Source organism: Melanotaenia boesemani, chromosome 23 (assembly GCF_017639745.1).
Source record: "Melanotaenia boesemani isolate fMelBoe1 chromosome 23, fMelBoe1.pri, whole genome shotgun sequence".
Classification (NCBI taxonomy): Eukaryota; Metazoa; Chordata; class Actinopteri; order Atheriniformes; family Melanotaeniidae; genus Melanotaenia; species Melanotaenia boesemani.
In genome coordinates, this window is record NC_055704.1 from 18,561,854 (window position 1) to 18,583,229 (window position 21,376).

General features: G+C 37.9%; 1 protein-coding gene across 2 annotated transcripts in view; it reads left to right on the forward strand.

The window, feature by feature from the left end:
- The window catches only part of nrcama (neuronal cell adhesion molecule a), a 58,309-nt gene that overhangs the window by 23,175 nt on the left and 13,758 nt on the right, over positions 1-21,376 (forward strand). The window contains exons 3-19 of one of the 2 annotated variants that reach the window (XM_041977113.1): positions 2,183-2,232; positions 13,499-13,679; positions 14,158-14,175; positions 14,556-14,661; positions 15,014-15,207; positions 15,382-15,504; positions 15,645-15,815; positions 16,918-17,029; positions 17,134-17,318; positions 17,486-17,617; positions 17,897-18,040; positions 18,202-18,313; positions 19,210-19,376; positions 19,507-19,654; positions 19,763-19,887; positions 20,147-20,176; positions 20,873-20,974. In XM_041977113.1, coding sequence (XP_041833047.1) covers positions 13,586-13,679; positions 14,158-14,175; positions 14,556-14,661; positions 15,014-15,207; positions 15,382-15,504; positions 15,645-15,815; positions 16,918-17,029; positions 17,134-17,318; positions 17,486-17,617; positions 17,897-18,040; positions 18,202-18,313; positions 19,210-19,376; positions 19,507-19,654; positions 19,763-19,887; positions 20,147-20,176; positions 20,873-20,974 — 1,963 coding nt within the window. In that variant the 5' untranslated portion in view covers positions 2,183-2,232; positions 13,499-13,585. The remainder of the gene's footprint in view (positions 1-2,182; positions 2,233-13,498; positions 13,680-14,157; positions 14,176-14,555; positions 14,662-15,013; positions 15,208-15,381; positions 15,505-15,644; positions 15,816-16,917; positions 17,030-17,133; positions 17,319-17,485; positions 17,618-17,896; positions 18,041-18,201; positions 18,314-19,209; positions 19,377-19,506; positions 19,655-19,762; positions 19,888-20,146; positions 20,177-20,872; positions 20,975-21,376) is intronic. The other variant, XM_041977114.1, reaches the window with a different exon arrangement.

The following is a 21,376-nucleotide window of genomic DNA, read 5'->3' on the forward strand; positions in this document are numbered from 1 at the left end:
TCCGACTGGTATTTAAATTTGTTCAGAATAGAGTAAAATAGACTACTGGCTGGTCTTTTAGCACATGTCCCACCAACTTATAGTTTGTCACAAGTAAACTATTTTCCACTAACTTGCAAAGCCTTTATGGTGAAAAATACATATTCAGTGGAGAAAGCATGCCACTATGGTAAAAATGGGTAAAGCAAATTATATTAGTTCCAGAAATAAAGTGAAAAGCAAAACTGCAGCAGATGGCTGTTTAGCTTAGCATGAGTGGTTAAAAACAAGATGAAAGTTAACCCAACTTTGGCTCTAATGAATTCCTATCAATGCATTTAAAACAAGTTATTAATAAGCAAAATATTAATATTAATTAATATTTTATTTTAATATTTATTCATATTTTTCAAAGCTGCTTTTATAGTTTTGATCACTTCATGTTTTTTAACATATAAAAACACAATGTGCTCGATGCTAAGATGAGCTAACATACAGTATTAAGACTTCCTACAGGCAAGTAAAAAAAATCCTGAAAAGGTAATCATCTTTTTTTCCAATAAATTTGGAAAAAAATTGCATTCTTTGTTTCATGGTATTCTTGTCTGTGCGTCTCTTTTTTTCCATCTCCATGGTAACATGTCGTAGCATGGGGTCAGCTCTGCTAGGTTTGTTGTGCTGCCACCTCCCAGCTTTTTTCTCCTCTCCTCTCTCGTCTTACACTCCGTCTCTGAATCTCCCTCCAGCCCTCCCCCTCTCCTGCTCTCTGATGATGAAGCGCTTTTAGATTTGCCCCTTAATAATGCATGTTTCCGATCCTCGCTCGCTTTTCATTTTTTCATGTCTGTTCCCTTTCTATCTCTCACTATCTCAGACACTCTTTCTCCCATCATCCACACTTTGTCTCTCCAGCCACAGTTTCTTGTGTCTTGCTGCGCTCCTGTCTCCATTCATTAGGATCTCACACTCCTTTTTATTTCCCCCTCTTTCCCCTCATCTGTTTGTTCCCTCTTGTCTCAGCTCGTTTGTTTCAGATCATCTCAGACAAGATCAATGCAGCCAAGTTCAAAAAGATCCATCCATACAAAAGAATTTTTAGTTCTGCCTTTTTTTATTTCTGATTACTGAATCAACAACCTTCAGTGGTCTAGATAGATTTGATACAAGAATATATATAAACAAAATTTTCCCGTCTTTGTTTACATAGAGGTTTGGTTCAAGGTTCTTAAACTCAGTGCAATAGAAATGTCCTCTTTCATACATTAAAATAGCTCATCCTCAGTTTATTAAAACTGCTTACACAAATCAGCATCTTTCTCTTCTCAGGTTACTACAGTTGAGATAGTTCACTTGTAAATAGGCCTGCCTTCTTTGTCTCTCACATTTGTTTTGCTAATGTGAGATGAATGGAACATCTCAGGAGATTATGATAATGCATTCGTGGTCACGAAGGGAAGCCTGTTTGCTGGAGGTGGGGAGCACAGTGCATATATGTGTGTGTACTTAGTGGGTAACCTTTCATCTGTGTGTGCACCCTGCTGGAAGTAAAAGTAATAAAAATGACAAGGGACATTTTGGTTGATCGAAGGTCTTGTGTTCAGCAAGACATAGTCATTTACTTGGTTTTCCCTGGAGAGATACGAGGACATGCCCATGTATTCGTGAAGTACTTGTTTGTGTGACAATGGCCTTGTTTGATGAATGAATTGATGTCTGCTTTCTCAGGGGATTAAATGAGTCTTTTGTCAGTTATATTCATATGGCATCTGGTTGCTGTTATTAGGAAGGCTCAAAAATTTGAACAACAAAGGTTTTTCAGTATAACCACTGCTAATTTTTCATTTTCCATGATACTCATGAAAGTAGTGGGAGAATGTTGGTCCAAATGTGCAAAAAAGGCTGTATATAATGATATTTACTGAGAATCCCTTTGACATATCAGATGAGCTGAGCTTAGATGAGTTTTTTAAAATATTTTTATTTCTGTGGACATTTTAATCTTCTGACCTTTATATTTGTTATATTTGCTGTCTTTGTGTTGTGAGTGTAGACACTTTTGAAACTGTTAAGATTTTGTACCTTGTATGTGACCTTGTATGTATTTTGTGACCTTGAGTGTCGAGAGTCTATAAAAATGTATTATTATTATTATTAGATCTTCTCATTTCATTTTAAAACAACTTGACCATCTTTTTTATTGCAGGTTTGAGAAGATCATCAGAAGAAAGAGTGGCTGACATTTAATCCTAATTGGTGAGTTAAATATTATTGTCTCTAAACGTGGCTGTCTGAAATCTATCTGGTTTTGAAGGATAGTTTTTCCTATTCTATTTGGCGTCTGCAAGGCGAAATGCCCTTCATCTGACATTAGCTATGTAGCAGTTTTCTCTTTGTGCTGCCATCTTGACCAGAACTCCCCAGAGGAACAGGTTTTCTATATGAAGTTTGCAGGAACAGAAAATTGCTTTTAGTTTCTTTTGACTAGTTGCTGGTTTTGCCTCCTTTTAAAACTAAAATAATTCCAATAGATTTTTGTATCTTCCATAGCATCTGATCAGGTGTGGTATGCCCACGCTTCCCCCAATCCCACCTCCATCTAACCCTTAATACAATCACCAGTTCTATGAATGACAATAATAGGTTTGAACAAATGATCCAACATTTGGTTCTACTTACATAACTTCTTTATTATTCTGTTTTGGTTAGTTCAGTCATCAGGATTGTGTGAGTAATTCAGATATGACTAAAGGCTAGTCCTTGAAAGGTTAAAGAGCAATGCATTTCTCAGGGAAAACTGACTTTTGGTAACTTCTAGTTTGTGAATTGTGAAACTTGTGCCCACTGGAACTAACCTTAGTTTTTAAACAACACTGGAACCAAATATAATGTCAGTGATACCTTATCTAATGTTTTTTCTCACCTGTAATGCCAGTGCAGCTTGTTATTCTGTGCTGCTTTCCTGTGTGTGATGATACTGAAGGTGCCAGCCAGCATCTTGTGCTCCATTTTTTTTTTTTTTTGTCTCAGGAATATGCTGTTGCTTTTCTGACCTGTATTATCCTTTCATCATTATGTACAGGGCAATACATGGCAACTGGGTTTGGTTTAGTCATAAACAAGATTTTTTCCTGCGAAGCTTATCTTAATGTTTGAAAATACAGAAGAAAGGCTTTTACGAATTTTATAGGCTTTTCTTTATCATGGCTGTATTTTAAATAAGAAAGGTTGTATGCAAGAATAAAAAGTGTTCAAACGTGACTCACAGCTGGCACTGACAGATTTATATCCTCTGCAGTCTTGGCTGTGTGCTGTTTGTAAGAGCAAACTGAAGCTTACTATTTAATGTTACTGTAGCTGTAGCTCTCTCTCTCTCTCTCTCTCTCTCTCTCTCGCTATATATATATATATATATACATACATATATACCAAACTATTCTCCAAGAGTTTTCCATCAGAGACTTATGGGATCTACTTGGGTGTGCTTTTTGTGCCAGAGTGACCAATAAAACCACACAGCTTGAGGAAGAATTGCCAGGCTGTTGTGCCTGTGTGTAGTTCTTCCGCATGCTACTCATCACCCTGTTTGTTAAATGAATAAATTGTTAATTTGGCCTATTTTTTTTTAGACTTCAATTACCCAATTCTAATGAATAAGAGTCAGTAGCAGGATATGCTGTTTGGCACTGGCAGAGATTTGGCAAGTTTTTCATCAGCACAACCAATATACCCAATTCTGCTGCTGAAATGCATTTTCCTTACACAAGTGGTACTATTTAAAAGGGAACTAAACAGGCTTTCCAACGGTATCACATATATTGACAAGAAGTGTTGTTACAACAAATAAATATCTGATCAAATATGAATTTTCTTACTTTTGTGCCAAGTTTATTTGTTTTTCTTTGTGCATATGTCAATTAACAAAATAAATTAATATCCCCTCCTGGAGAACTAGGGGGCATATTATACAGAACTACTTCTGTCAAGTGCTACTGAGTTTGACACCTCAGGGCCACCATACATTCGGGGTTATACTGTTAATAATCATGTTAAAAAAACATCCACAAGCTGTAAAAAAAAAAATCAGGATCTGTATTAAAATCAATGTGTTGCCAAAATGTGATTTTTGAAACACAGCTTGATTTAAACCAGAAAAGATCTTTTAGCCAACATTAAAACACTTGCAAGTGAAACATATCCCTATAACCTGAAATGTGAGAGGACAATTTTATTACTCAGCATGTGTTTGGATGCAGTTTGAATATGACTGGAAAAATAGTAGCCATGTGTCCTCGCATCACCTGCTGCTCACCTGCTGCTGAGCACACAAAAAGAGGATGGTGGTGCACTGATGCAATTTAACATAACAAAATAAACAGATGGAAATTTTCTTTTTAAAAGCAGCCATGTTTTGGAGGTTTGTGCTCCTGTAACTCATATAAACTTTTATGGAAAACACACTCTTGGTCTAGGACAGAAATGAATACAAATGAACACAGAAAACAAACAACTAACTTACAGCATGCTGTGTCCAAATAAAGCATATTTGCCAGCAGTGAGCAATAGTCTTAGTAAGTAGAGCGCACTCACTAGAGTATTACATAACACATCACTTCATCGTTTCCACCTTCAATTACCATCATTGTTACCTGAATGGTCCCATGAGGGCTCTCTACTATATTACACTGAGCAATGATTTAAGCAGAGTCGTTATCACAGCAGTTTATTCGACTGACAAGAAGTCATAGAAAAGTGGTTCAAATTCAGTCATCGCTGGTTGTAATGATGGATCTCCTCTCTGCCATCCTGCAGCTCCCTCTCTCCACCTGCCACCCCTCACCATGAGTAATCCTGATGAACAGATGGGTGGAGGAGGAAAAAAAGGGGGCATGCCAGCTTGTTGCGCTGCTATAACACCGTCAATCAGCCCCCTCCCCCTCTCACCTTCTGCCCCCTTTTCCCATCATGCCCTTTCTATTCCAGTCATAATTTCAGCCTGCTCTGCCTCAGTCTTTCCCTTCCTGCTCTGTATCTATCATTTTACTCACATATCTGCTACAACAGTGGTGTGTCTGTCTCATCGAACGATCTGACAATAGCCCTGTCTGTCTGACCATCAGTCAGTACCACAACTACCATATGCATGAATTTCAGCAGTGGTTTAACAGTGCTGCCCTGAAGGACACACAAATCCACAGTAATAACTCAGGGCTAGCAAAACTCAGTCACATACCAAGGCCATGTGCATCTCTCCACTCATCAATACCTTTTACCTTGCAAATGCACCCAGCAATACCAATGAGACTTGGCTCATTTACAAGCCCAGATAGATTTACAGTGTTTCCAAAGTCATGCTGCGTTCGAATGAGTGATATTGATTGCTTTTATCCGGCATTTTACCCTAACCCTGCTTCATCTCAAACCATCTTTTCAGTTTACACAGTCCCACCAGGGAACTGCACACACAGCTACAGTCTTCCTCAGCTTGCTCCTTATAGTACAGTCGATCTTAACCAATAACATTATAAGTTGTCATTATCTAAAATGGAATATGCTTTGAGATACCAATAACTCCGCAATGAGGAGCAAAATGCTGGCAGTACCCGACACTGGCAATGATGGAAGCTAAATTGTGATATCATTGTATTGTATCACAGTATTATTATAACAACCGTTTTCATTCGTAGTCAGTGCATAAATGGAGTGAATGAATAGGAGCCAGAGTTGTACAGCTAAGAAAATAAGTATTTTTATGCTGTTGTTGCAAGCTGAGATATTTTTAAGGATGAGTATCTGTCATTCTATACCTGTCACACTTGGACCAGAAAAAAAGAAAAAAAAAAAGGTTATAGACTGAGTTACCAAGACTCAAGAGTTTGATGAGATGACCTAAGACAGGCAAGAAATGCATTCCTGCACATACATACATACATTCTTATAAGTGCAAGCAGCTTGCAAACTGGTCCATACGCCATGCAAATTTAATGCAATTGTCTAAATATTACACCTTCAATGTGTATGTATGTATGTATATAATCAAATGGTGTATATACTGTATATATACTGTCGTGCATTTGCATACAGAATCCTTATTTTTATTCTGTTTTGTCCAGTGTCATTGGTTTGTATTTTTACTTGAGAGTTCATTTCTAAAAGGAACAGTTCGGCCAACTCTAGAAACTTGAATTTGGCTGATAATCTCTTGCTGAAGCTATTTTGCAGCGCTCTTTATTACACACATAAAGAAACTCTATTTAAAGTCAATTGAGGCATCTGGTTCCACCACACATTGATGCTTGGTCAGTGTCTGTGCAACAGTCTCTAGATGCCTCCAGTAAAAGTGCATCACACTGAGCCACCATTCTCCACTAACCTCTTAAAGTTTACCTCACATTTCTCTGGTATGTTACAGTATGTTTGTTAACTGCCTAGCGCTCATAAACAGAATGAACAAAATTATGCATAAATTCCATGTGAAATAGTCACAGCTTCAATTATATGTTTAGAAATTTAAGAGAGCAGCGAGTATGTAAAGTCTGCATGCAAATATGCAGAGCTGCATGCTGGTGTGGTGGTTAGGGGATCTTTCTGTGTAGAGTTTGCATGTTTACTTCAGGTACTCCAACTTCCTCCCATAGTCAAATTCTTGCTTGCTATGTTGACTTGTATATCTAAATTCTCCCTAGAAGTAAAAGTGATCAGGAGTGGTTGTTTTTCTCTCTGTGTTGGCACTGTGATGGACTGGTGAACTGTCCAGTGTGTTCCCTGCCTCCAGCCTTGTTGCTGGGATAAGCTCCAGTCCCCCCAAGTGACCCTGAATTGGAATAAAACATGGAAACAAATATGCAGTCTATTAATTGAAGCCTTTCTCTATTTAAATGTCAGTATTTGGAAAATATTAAACAGAAGAAATTATAAAAGGACTGTATGTTGTATGTGACAATACTGCCAGAGAAAAAGCCACAGTGCCCATTTTTGTTACAGTTACAGTTTAATATAAGTTTATTTGCAGCATATAACAGAAAACACAACTCAATACTTCATTCAAAGGCAATGCTTTGTACTTGTCTTGCTTACATTCCTCAAATGAGGAAAACTGTCAAACGGAAATAACTTCATAGTCTTTTTTCTTTTTGTTTTTTCTTGATTTAGCTATTCAGGGTTACATTTTAAAGTGGTTATAGAGGAGGGATCAAGAGATCTGTAGCTTGTGCTAAATATTTCATAAAGAACTTGCCCTCACCTTTAAATGTCAGTGGTGCAAAGATGCTTGAAGATCATTACATTTGTTTCAATCAAACAAATATTAAGCTAAATCAAAGAGCACTACAACCGTGACTCACTTAAGCAGCTAACGTGTCAGGAACATTCAATGGATACTTTAAGTGATTAAATTTTAATGCCTTGTAGTGGTCAATAATGCCACTTTAGGATATAACTTTTAGATACCTCAGAGACTGATAAAAAAATATACTGTTGCACACTTCTTTTAAAACCTTGCAAAGAAAAATGAGTTTCTTGCAAAAACACAAATGAATTGAGTTTAACTGTCTATGTGGAAGCCATTTGACAGTATGCAGTGGTGGTGTGATATATATATATATATATATATATATATATATATTTTTTTATTTTTTTTTATTGCCATGAGCTGTCACCTTGTGTCCTGGAACACCCCTGCCATTTCAGCACTATCCCAGTGGTAAACAGCGTAGAAGGACAATAGCCCCCATGGGTTAGTATTAGAGCAGTGGATGGGACAGGCAGGGCCTGCCGCATGCTGACTATCAGCACTTCATAAAGCCTCAGAGAAAAGCAGGCACTGGGGGATTCTGCGGATGGTGCTGGAATGACTGACCCCAAAAACTAAGGCCCTGTGTGAGTGTGTGCATGTGTAAAAGAGACTGAGATAATTTGTTTTGATTACGTGGCTGAGTGTCATCCGGTTAGTGTTTATCAGAGACAAAAGGCCTACCGGTTCTGTCTTTCACTGTAAAGAAGTGGTGTTAGTGGAGTAAAAGGTCCTCTACATTAACTTCCAATAGCAGACAGCTTCTGATGAAGTCAGCCGATGATCTATAAGGCTAAAAGACAAACGTACCAAATTATTTTTAGGATCTATCATTGTTGCATTAGAAAAAAGATACACAAGTATTACTGGTATGCCATTACCTCATCTAAATCATTGTCTTTTTACAATAAACTCAACTACTCACATGTGTATTTCCCAGTCAAACACCCTGCCTAGCTTCACTTAAACTTGTGAATGAATATTTTATTTCCCATTGTTCATCTTAAGTCTCTCCTTACCTTCCAAGCTAAGAAACGTGCAACATTATCCATCTATTGTGCAAAACATAATCGAACAAAGAAAATAATACTTAACTGTGTAAAAAAAAAAAACAAAAAAAAAAACTTGCTTTTAGGCAGTGCTACCTTGTTTTCCTGCCACCATTAAAAAGTCTGGTCAAGGCTTTCGTCCAAACAATTTATAATTTCTAACCTCAAAATTGGCTTTAGTCATAGGTCTGCTGGTTGGAATGAGAAGAGGAACAGCAGAGAAAAAACTGAGTGGGTTGGTGTTGTTGAACTCTGGAGCAGCTAATTCCTCAGATTTCTTCAGATGCTTACATTGAGAGCTTGCAAATTAGCAGGTTTGGTTCTTATGTTATCTGATATATCTATTTGTGGCATCCATTTTCTATCAATAACTTGCCGTCAGTCTGTAAAGAACAGATTAAATGTGGCAGATAAAAAGTCAAATGACATGTCTGCCTCAGGAGGTCATTGAGACTTGTGGAGAAAACTTAGTTACAGGGTTAGTTACAATATTCTCCCTGGAAAAAAAATTACAAAGTTTTATGTCTGGTATATAGAAAAATCAGAGGGTTGTGCTTGTTGCCTCACTTTTCAGCCCTGATTGCAGGATCATTTGAACTGAGAGCTACTGGGGTAAAGTTCTTACCTCAGGCACTGGATGTACAAAGGCTGTTGTCTGGTGTTGTGAACACTGGTCTCGTTGTCTGTACTGTTTTTATTTTCTTTTGTATTTGCTTCCAGGATGTCGTCTCTGTCCGCCTTTTTCTTTTCAGCAGCCCATTAACTTTAGTTTGGTGTTTCATTTCAGCTTCTCCAGTTTTTTGCAAAAGTGTCATTTGTGTTTTAAAAGAAGTCCATATGCACCTTCCCCCCCTCTGGAATCTGAATCTAAATACAAAGTGTGTTTTCTCAAAATATCAGCAGTTAATAATTGATGATGTGGGATTCACTGTCAAGCAGTGGCTCCTTCTCATGGCCCAATGTAACCTGGATTTTGGAGGCCGATGTAAAATCACTGCCTGAAAAGTTTTACCCTAACAACTGAGGATTGTGTTACCATGGTATCAGCGATGTACACATTGTGATCTATCTAGCTGAAAGCACTCTGACTCAGTACACTGTCTCATAAATATCTCTGTCTCTATGATTTGATGTGACTGTACACGATTGTGTTTGCCTTTAATTATCTTCCCCCTACCCCTTTCCTCCTCCCTCATTTGTTTACTCAGGCTGTCATTCCTGTGACTCTTAGTGCGACTGAAGGCTGTGTAGTGACCAACTTAGCAAGCTGCTGCAGGCTTTGCAAACTGAGGGGCAGAAGGACTTTTGGGTTTGTGTCAGCATGTTTCATGTCATCTTTTGTTGTTGGCTGTTTTTATTCAGGGTGATTTTAATGAGAGCAAAGAGAGAAGCAGATCCTGGTTAAAGAGACTAAATCAACATAAATGACTGCCATTTTAAGGGGGATTAAATCTTTGATTGACAGATCAGCCAAAAAGAAAAGATCATAAAAAATTGGATATTAAGGCCACAACTATGTATCTATTCGAATATTAGGTTACATTTAAATGCTTAAAAACAGAAAACCTCTTTTTTTTCTTTCATATGATAGGAAGCTACACACCTGTACATATAAAAAGTTGCTGCAACAGTTAGTAAAGCACAGAGGAAAAAAAAAAAAAAAAAAACAGAAGTTACAAAAGTTCAATCACTGATGTGTTCAACAGTATAAACTTCTTTTTTATTTGTGTTTATGTGGGCTAAATGTATGAAAGCTGTGGGCCTGTAGCTGCCTCGATGCCTCCCATTTGTAAATTAATGTTTTTATGCCTTAAGTGTTTCATTGCATGAGCAAATGCAAATCTGTGTGTAATATTGTTCTGGTGTATTGAGGCTTTATATAGATTTATGGAATAACAAACTCATTTGTAGAAGAAGACTCATCATATATAAGTACATTTGAAAGGGTAATTGCTGGTAGACATCTTTGGGAGAATGCATGAGGATGTTTTGAAAGCGAAAGACAAAGGATACGCTGGTGTCCTTTCATAAGATACTCAACCCTTTTATGCAGAATTTCCAACTACTCAGTGATCCTTGTAAATCCTTAAAATACGGTATATGTTAAAAGATAAACTTACTGTGATTGATGTGACAGTTGACTGCATTATGTTCATGGGTTTGTTTCAAGAAACTATTTAAATGGTACAAATAAATTAAGAAGTAAAGATGAAAAAAGGAAAATAATGACTGATCAAGAGGGACAGGCTGAACTTTATATATAATCTACAAATAAGCTTTGACCCCTCAGTCGGCAAGCGGAGGAAAGAGGAAGACGAGAGATGACCCCCCCACTAGCCAAAGTCATTCCCACTCATCTTCTATTTTATTATCATTTTTGTATTATTTATTTAATTATTTAATCCCTGTGAGAATATGAGAAATTGTTTTTGCTTGTTTAGCTGTAGGACGAATGTAGGGCTTTGTGTGTGCGTGTGTGTGTCTGTGTTTTTGTGCTGTTCTGTGGAGAATATTGCTGCTGGAGAAATGTCTTCTGCCACGCTGCACAAGTACAACCCCATGGCAAATGACTTTTAACGGTAAAAGAGTTGCATAACAATCTTCGTATGTTAACAAAACCGAGTGTTTGGCAGCGATGTTAATAACATGTGAAACATGCTTGCAATAATAACAAAGAAGCAGAAAACAATATAAAGGTGATCAGGAGGAGCACATGTGAACTTGTTGTATTTATACATCGGTTCATACAGATGCTATCCAACTTTGCACCCAGTAAGTGATGAGTTCCCCCAGTCCTAACTGGCCGTTAGGATCTGTTCCTGATTCTGTTTGTTTTGCTCTTAATGCTCCTGTACCTCCAACCAGAAGGCACTCTAAACTGTGGTGTGGTAGAAATTTCAAAGTCCCTACAAATTAGTTGAGCTTAACTTTTCTTTGAAAAAACCACCCCACACACTGCTCAATACGGCCACTCTTGCTGTGGGGTAAAGCCATATCTGCTGCAGCTGCATGGAGCATTATTGTAATTAATCTGAAAATGGGATATTACATTTGCGTGATCATATTGGCATTTTTCACAATGAGATTAAAAGATTTAGCATGCATGGACTACATCTGATGAATTCAGGAATGGTGCTCTATCTCTCTCCCTTCTTTCCATCTCTTATAACATGCAATGGGATGTGTCAGCGTAATTAGCTATGTCCTGGGGTTGTATCAGCTCACACTCACTGCCTAGCTCAGCTGGATAAAATCTTAGTGAGTATTCATTACCTCACTTTTTCTCTCTATGCCATCAGACACGCGTCTTCTCCTGCAGAGTAGTAACTGGCCTGTGTCTAGCAGTCGCCTGATAGTTTCACCTTCAGATGACTTTGAAGACTGTCACTTTCTGCATGTATGTAAGGTGTGCTTGTGGGTCTATTATATGTGAAGGTGCATGTTGTCAGTCATGAACAATGAAAACGTGAGGATGCACTTTCCTGACACAATTTCTCAACTCAGTGATGCAGTAATATTCTACATTTACGAATGAACTAAACCTCACTCATGCATATGTGACAGTTTACATACTGTAAGTAGAAGAGATAAATGGTAACCCAAACATACATAATTTCATCTCCCCACAGTTTACAAGAGCCCATTAATGCCAACATTTGTGACCCATCCGTCGACATTTCTTTGTGATGCACTACACAACAGAAGCTAGCAATTGTGGGCCTGCACTCATGTCTAACTTGATCTTTGTGGCACACTGCTAATGTGGTGTGTGCGCATGCATGTGCCAGTCTGTGTGCCGCTGTATCTTCTTTTTTTTTTCTTTCTTTCCAAGCGAGTGCACTCACATGTCCTATGTTTATAGCCAAGCACGTGGTAAATGGGGCATCTAAGTTGTGCACATGGGATGTATGAGTGGCTGCTTGTTCTGGAGAGCACAGTAAAAAGGCAATTAAACTGTTCTTGGTATACTTCTAAAGTATTTAAAACCCAGCTGATGGAGTTTGTTAGCCCCAATGCTAGTATGAAGAAAATGAAGAGTGCCAAGCTAATGTATGTTAAGCAACTTTGTCTCGGTTTCCACTTTATCATTAGTAAATGTAAATAACAGGAAAGAGGACAGACAAATGCACAGTTCTTGGATTGTTTAAGTTACAAGAACAGAATCAAGTTTGTCTCAACTTCTCCTCTTGCCAGAGTCTTAATGCTGGCAGAATGACAGGCTGTCCAACAGACATGCCATTTACAGCGTTTGACTTTAAACATGCCACACAGTACTGAGTACTGAGCCATGAGAACTCTCCACTAGTTCAGACTAAATATTTATACCTGAACTGCAGTTTCATTGTTATAAACAAATCATATATAAATGACAATTTACACTATTTGCCATTTAAGATCTTTGTAGCTTTTATGTGTACTAAAATGTAAATGTATATATATATATATATATATATATATAAAAGCTAGAAGATATATATATATATATATATATCTTCTAGCTCTTCTAAAATGTAACTTAAAACAGATGCGGTAAAATCCTCCAGTGTTACAATTGTGACAGAGCATTATATTGTAATATCGTTGCAGTTTTACTGTTCTGTGGTATGTTATGCTAGGTTATGCTAATTTCCTATATTAGGCTCTCCTACGGTAGACAATGCTATCTCATGACACTTATCATTCTATCTACTATCAAATCATTTATTAAACATTTCTTTACATTAGTTATATACACTAAAATTGTAAAGCAGCTTGAATTAAAACTTTTGGAGTCATGGTTTTATTTGAAAATATGCTAAAATATTGTGAAACAAATACAGCACAGTAATAATTGTAGTGCTGATGCTAATGTTTGGATGTTTAGAAAAGTATAAAAGGATTATCCTGTAAAATTGCTTTGTTTTTTAACCTTTTTGGGAAAAAAAAGACAAACAACAACAACAGCAAAAAAAAAAAACAACTTCTTGCTTCAAGTTTTCACTTGCTCAGGAAAAAAAGTACCTTTTTCTAGATGTCAAAGATGATTTCTTTGAAACTTATGGGCATCTTCATGTGTGTGAAGGAAGATGCCGCAAGATAATGGCAACATTTAGTGGAAAAAATTGTTTTCACAGTCATGGTGATGCTACAATTTGCCTAAAAGTAGAGCCAAAACTGAGATTATTCCCTTGTTTCTGTTTAGACTGGATTATTTTCCACAGTGTCAAGCCTGACTCTACTGTTGAACCTGGAGAAAAGATCATCATTGTGATCCTGTATCACCCTGAACATGGACAGAAACAGGAAGTGGATGCCAGACTTCGGAGCTGTTCTATTGATACTCCTGAGTCACATGACTTCAGCGCTTGAAGTGCCTCTTGATCGTAAGTATCATCTCCTGGATGTAAAATTTACATGTAAATTCCATCAAAACTGTAATAATAATAATTCACTTATATGAGGAAAGAAAATGGAAGGTAAATTCAATACTTTCTCATTGTACTGTAAAATGAACATTTTTACTTTCAGGTGCCAGGCAGAAAGGGTCTTCCTTTATTTCTTATTTGCATGTTTTAGTATTTTTTCCCCCTAGATATAAAATATAAAGACATTTGAAAAAAACAAACAAACAAACAAAACTCTATAGCACATCCTTGTGTGAAATTTCAATGTCTGAACTACTTCTCTTGCATTTATTTCACCTGCTTCACATAAAAGTGGGAAAAGCTGATTAAGCAGACTTGTTCAAAATGCTTAAAAGTGCACCTGTTTTTCCTGAACCTGCTATTTGTTCTTTTCCAAACTATCCCCTTTCCTTAATATTCTAATACTGTGGTACGGCTTGTCATGATGGACAAAAAGCTAAAGTACTGGAAGGATGTAAGTTGGCCCAATCACTGCTGTGACCGCTAGTGTGCACATTTTGCTTTTAAAATGTAATAATTTGCCTTTGTGTGATTTGAAGACGTGATGTGCATGCAGTGATATCAGCGCTGTATTAATTGTGATAAGTGCTTTGCTTGGCTTGGAGTGTTGGTCAGTAGATGTCAGTTCATGTAAGGGTAAGTGTTCAGCTCAGGGTTGTTTGTTTGCAGTGTGTTTCAGCTTTATAAATCTTTGTTAAGTTTGGCTGAACTTGTTGCATGTTGCTTGCTTAATTATTCTGTCCTTGTATACATATGCTCTGTGACATGTCTACATCATGCTGTTTGTTTGTTAGTATGTATGTCTGAATAACACTTCCATTTATGTTTCTTTAGTGCCTCAACCCCCTACTATAACACTGCAGTCCCAAAAGGATTACATATTTGATCCACGGGAGAACATTGTTATCCACTGTGAGGCCAAGGGGAAGCCTCAGCCCAGGTGAGACAGTGAATCCAAACACTTATTTAATGTTTTACATTCAGTGTTGTTCTTCCCTGCTAAATTGTGGCTATGTTTCTGAAAACAAATTAACCTGGAGCAAAGTGGAAATACAAATTGCCATAGCAACTGTTGTGCTGGAGACCAGGTGCTTGAGAAACACCCAGAAGAATAACTTAGCTGCAACCAGGCTATCAATCAGATGAGTGAGGTTATAATTAAAGCAGTGATTCAAACACATTAAGACACCTAAACCCATTTAAATGGTTCGTGAAGTGTCATTTCCTCTTTGATACATTTCCTTCCTGCTTCAAGCCTTGGAAGTAGTATTCGTTGCTTTTGTTGATTGCAGTTTTTCATGGACGAGAAATGGGACCCACTTCGATGTGGAGAAAGATTCCAAAGTCCTAATGAGGCCTGGTTCAGGAACTCTGGTCATCGACATCAGTGGGGAAAAAGCTGAGGCTTATGAGGGAACGTACCAGTGTACAGCTCACAATGAGCATGGCACAGCTCTGTCCAATAACATTGTCATCAGACAGTCCAGTAAGACATCCCAATACATTCTATCAAATTGTTTCTTAAGTTTTTTTTGTTTGGTAAACTTCATCTACTAAAGAAGTGAATATTTAAAAAGTGTTTTAGTAGTGTAAGTATCTCCATTCTATATTGCATTCTGCAAAGCTTTCATTCTCGTTATTGGCTGATTGTGACTCACAGGGTCCCCCTTATGGTCAAAGGAGAGAAATGAAGCCGTTGTGGTGCAGAAGGGGGTCCCCCTTGTACTGCAGTGCAGACCCCCTGCTGGGCTGCCCCCTCCTGTCATCTTCTGGATGGATAACAGTGAGTTATTTGCATGTAGACACAGCTGCATGCATATAGAAAACTAGGGTGTTTGATTTATAAATTCATGACAATAAATGCGCAGCTTCTTGTTATGCGTAATGTCCTCTGTCTTCTCTTCTGTCTCTCCTCCTCTGCAGATTTTCAGAGGTTGCCGCTGGATCAACGAGTGTCCCAGGCCCTAAATGGAGACTTGTACTTTACCAATGTTCTCCCAACTGACACTAGGAACGACTATATTTGCTACGCTCGCTTCCCCCATACGCAAACCATCCAGCAGAAGCAGCCTATCTCAGTCACTGTGCTGGACAGTAAGTCGGGACACTCAAACAGCTTGAAATAACAAATGAGAAGAAAGTCTTCACAAGTCATGTTTGGACTAAGGATTGTATACAGTAGCTCTAGTATGTCATTATTTGTGTTATACAGTCACTAACTCACATTTGCAGATGTTTTTCCCATGTGTTTTACTCTTATGCTAATTTAAAACTAATCTATAACACTCTTGTATTCTCTTGGCCATACCTCAGTGACACAATGATGTTAATCTGCCAAATATATTGATGCACTCCTATTGTGTCCAAGTGTTTGCTACAACACACTATTCAGGTATATTTTAAAAGCTAAAAAGGACACCATGAAGTCAAACATTCAGCTGCTGATTTCCTAGTTTTGCATGCTTCTGACCTTCTGTTATATTACAGTGGAAACAATGAATGAGACTGTGGCTGCTTTATACAATATCACTGATTTCTATAGTGGTGAGTGCTGCTAGTTTGTTCCCATTTAGCCCCATCAGTGTAAACCTTGCCCTGCTCTTACCCCCCAGCATAATTGCTCACCTTTAACTTGAGCTCAGTCCCCTCTGTGACTACATTAACATGCACTCTTCACCAGATTTTTCCTATTTCATCCATTTGCAATTTAAATGTATAAGGGTAGGAAATGGTTTTGGTCAATAAGGACAAAACTTTAATACAGAATCTATTTCTTCCCAAAAACTCAATTTTTAGCCTAACATGGTTGGCTTAGCATCAGCTAACTCCATCTCCTGGGTTGCTCTCTGCATTAAACTCAAGTGTTGCCATAGCAACAATTGGATGGCCACCTCCATAAGGGAGGCTGCTCCTCCTTTTGAGCATTCAGCATTGTATGTGATTAGACAGTTAAAACAAATAACCTTCTTTTACATTGTGGCTGTTCATCACTAATTCATGTTCTACCCTGTTTCACCATGTTGGCAAATCACTCATCAACACAGTTTGACTGCATTTCCTTTTACAATAAATGGCCCCCCTTTCCCGATACCTCAGTTTCACAACCTAAACTGCTCTTTTTGTAAACTTTATGCTAAGAAGAGCCTCCGAATAGACTGTTTTAGTCTGTCTCTGATTTGTATCCTCGTGTGTTCAGACAGCCCAGAAGGAGAGCGTCGCCCCGGTTTCATGTGGCCTCTTGGCAGCACCAGCACCAAAATGGTTCTGAGAGGAGAGACTCTGGAGCTGGAATGCATCGCCGAGGGACTGTAAGTTGGCAGTTACCACAACTAGTCAATATCTCTAGGATATATGTTTACTCTGTCAAATGTTATAATGTAAAAAATAAGAAAAAACACGGTTTCTGTGACAGGCCCACTCCAGACATCTCCTGGCAGAAGGATGGAGGTGAGCTGCCGAACAACAGGATGTCTTTCCACAACTTCAAGAAAACACTGAAGATTTCTGATGTAAATGAAGCTGATGCTGGCGACTACCGCTGCACTGCTGCCAACAAGCTGGGCACTGCGCACCACATCATCAAGGTCGTCGTCAAAGGTACATAAACCAACAACTAATTCAAACACCAATAATTGAAAAATATGCTAATTCACCACTAACGGTGCCCTGTGGAGAAATAAAGAAACTTTTTTGTTTAAAGTAAGGCAAATCTCTAAGATTTTTTCTCTAAAATCTCACCCTGAATGTTCATTCCTTTTCCCCAGCGGCTCCTTTCTGGGTCAGCGCTCCCAGGAACCTGATCCTTGCTCCAAATGAGACCGGTATCTTAACTTGTCGTGTTAATGGAGAACCCAAACCAAACATTCACTGGTTTGTTAACGGTGTTCCCATAGAGAGTAAGTCAAAAGAATCAATGCTGTCATAAACAAGTTGAGCTACTTTTTAGACATTTTTATGTAAAGAAGAGTACAAAACCTACTAAATTACAATAAGAAATCAACTGACAGTTTTTTTTTTTTTTTTTTAGTAAAGCTAAGGTTTTTTTTTTTTTGGTAGGGTGGGGGCAGGCTGGATGGTACTGAAGGTTTTTCTAAGTGTAAACGTGCAATTAAAAGACTACAAGATGAAAGAATGATTTTTAAAAAAACAGTATATTTTGTCCCTTCCTGTGGTAGATGCTCCTGAGGACTACAGCCGCAAAGTGGAAGACGACACTGTGATTCTCAGCAGCGTGCCGTCAGGGTCCAGTGCCGTGTACCAATGTAATGCATCCAATGAGTTTGGCTACCTGATGGCTAACGCTTTTGTCAGCGTTCTCGGTGAGTTTATTTAGAAAAGCAATGTGGGTGATTCCAAATTAGCTTCAGTTCTAGTCTATTTATATCTTTTGAACAACTAATTTTACATCAGTTTTAACTGGCTTGCATGCGATGAAGGAAATACAACAGCAGATTTAAATATTTACTTTTGTTTACAACAGCGGAGCCACCGAGAGTGCTCACTCCCCCCAACCAGGTGTACCAGGTCATCACTAATAACCATGCTTTGCTTCACTGTGCCTCCTTTGGTTCACCAATCCCAACCATCACGTGGTAAGACTCAAGACCCTGTTTCACCAGCAGGGTCTTAAACTAAACTGATCTAAGTAAGATCTAATAGTTTGTCCAGTTTTTCTAAGATCAGGTGTAAATCTTATGTTTGATCAGTAGCAGGCATAAACTCAAAGTTTGTTTTTTTTTGTAGTTACAACTAAAAGCAGTGTTACAGCTCATGCACAACAATCAAATAGACTCATATAAAAAAAAACAAAAAAAACAAAAAAAAGACTTGTTTTTGTGCTGAATATTAATGTTTTTGTCCTTGTTTTTTTCTTTTGACAGTAAGACATTATTTCTATTTTATCCTAGCTGCAGCCATGAGTGACGTGGGCTTTCACATGAACACGTGAACATCTTAAAGAGCAATTATTAAGACTTGACTTAAGCTTGGTTGACATTAAGACCATTTTAAAGACTGCTTTTAACCATGGACTTTGACTGTTTGATTTAATCCAACTTTTTAAATGTGAAGTTCAAATTTGTGGCTTCCAAACATCATAATGACTTTGTATTTACAGTCTAGACCCCTTTTTGGTTTGATTCAAGCATAATAGGTTTAGAAAGGGGAAAAAACAACAGCTTGGTCTCATTTTCTGCTTTGCCTCTTTTCATTTAGGAATCAAGAACTATTGATTATCCAACCCTTTAGTGGGACATGTTTGGATGGCTAGATTACCACTAAAACTTAAAAGAAAAGGGCACTTGCCCTATGTATATGTAAGAATGAAAAACCAAATGGAAGTTGTAGGACTAAGGAGAGAAAATGGGATTAAGCCTTGAAATCAATTATGTTTTATTTAATAAATTAAAAACATGTTTGATGCATTTTGATTTTATTACAAAGCCAAAATCACTATACTGCTGCTGGTATGTATTTTATTTCCCTGCAGGTTCAAAGACAGACAGATCAGTATTAGAAGTGGTGACCCATATGTGATCCATGAGAATGGATCACTGGAGATCAATGTGGCCCAGCCTGTAAATAGTGGAATGTACACCTGCATTGCCACCAACAACCTGGGGATCAAAGAGAATCACGTTTACCTGGAAGTTAAAGGTTAATGTGACCCAAACACAGCCCACATTATGGTTAATCTCTTATCCTGTTAGAGAATAACTCATTATTTTAAGCTTTTAGGTAACCAGCGTTATTTGCCAAATATTAATTTATTTCTTTTGTCTTGAAGAGCCCACCCGTATCCTGACACAGCCGGAGTATAAGGTGGTGCAGAGAGGAATGAGTGCTGTGTTTGAGTGCAAAGTCAAACATGACCCTTCCCTTATTCCCACCATGACATGGCTGAAAGACAAAGGAGAACTGCCGGATGATGAAAGGTATAACAGAGCCTGAGATAACTTTGCAGATGATTGTATTCAGTTTTTAGTCTTTGTAAAACATGATCTGATTTAGAAAGAATGCTTTTTCCTCTGCAAACACTTTAGGTTTGAGGTGGACACGGACAGTCTGACCATCAGAGACGTGACAGATGATGATGAGGGCACCTACACCTGCATCATGAACACCACTCTGGACCGGGATTCAGCCAGTGCCATGCTCACTGTTGTTGGTACGTTCACATCTTAGCATTTAAATCTCATCAGAGTCCACTAATCCAGCAACTTTTCCACCTACTCTTTTCCTTCTTGCTTGTTTCTCCAGATATAAAAACAGCTTTTTTTCAATTCTGTTAAAATCATAGTTTAATCCATCAATAACAACTAGATTCCCAGAAACTCTTTACAGTAGTGATTTTCTGCTGCTTCTACAATGTCTGTCACTAACATCTAATCTACTTCTGAAACTTTACTCTTTCTTCTCGCTGTCAGAGGCAACTCCTACTCCAGCAATTGTCTACGGTAAACAAACAGCGTAGCTCTCACTCTGTTCAGTATCCTACATGTCGCTTCCACCTTGTAAACATTTTTATTTTGTGTTGACTGAGTCTTGTCCTGCTGCATTAAACCAGTTTGGTTTTGTTTAATATGGAGTTCATGCTTGAATTTGAAAAAAATTTGAGTCACTGTCAATCAACTGAGTTTAAAAAACATGTATCTGCATGAACATTGTGCAGCATATTCTGGTGTTCTCACATCACCTGCCTGATAACAGCTGTGTGAGTGTGTGTAGATGGCTTTGATTAACATCTTATTTATTTATTTCTCTTCACTTTAACTTCCTGAGGTTTTACATACACATATATACAAATGTTTTTTTAAAAGTTAAGTTTTCTTTATAATTTTCCTTTTAATTTTGTTCCCCTTTCACTGACTCCTGTATCATTGCTTAGAGAATCATTATCAGATGAACCTTCAGAAGCTTTATCTTTGTCTTGAAGAACTGTGCAGCACATTAAACATTTTATTTTTGTCATTTAATATTGAGCTAAATTAAGCTAAATTAAGCAACTAAACAACAGCTTGATTTGTCTTGAAAATAATAAATATATGCCTAGTTTTTACATATTTATTTTGAGTTGGAAAGGATATTTAATCAATGTCAAACTTTTTCCTGACAGAGTAGTAATGACTACCTTATTCTTGCTGGGTTTGCAGAGAAACCTGACCCACCGACCGACCTGGAGCTCACTGATCAGACGGAGAGGAGTGTTCAGCTCACCTGGATTCCTGGAGATGAACACAACAGCCAGACACAGAGTATGAAGTGCTCACAGCTCTTGCTTGGTTTTACAGCAGCTTCCTTTAACTGTTCTTCACTGTTAAGCCATCAAATCTGAGCCCTTGAACAAATTAGAACAACATGGTTTATGTCAATTTTGACCCATCCTCCAAAAATCCTCTCTTAAGTGCCAAATGTGCCAACTTGAGGACCTTTTATCTAAACTTAGCATAACAAGTAAAGACACTTTTGCTTGGTTGATTATTTCTCCCCTTTCATAATACCAATTGGTGTTGTATTATACATTGTTGGACTTTAACGATGAGGTATAACTTGTAAAGATTGTAGCTCTGTGGAATGAGCAAGACAGCTAAATGTGTGGGTAGTGCCCCCCAAATACTCTGCTGCAATATTCTCCTGTCAGTGTTAGCTTTTGTTTT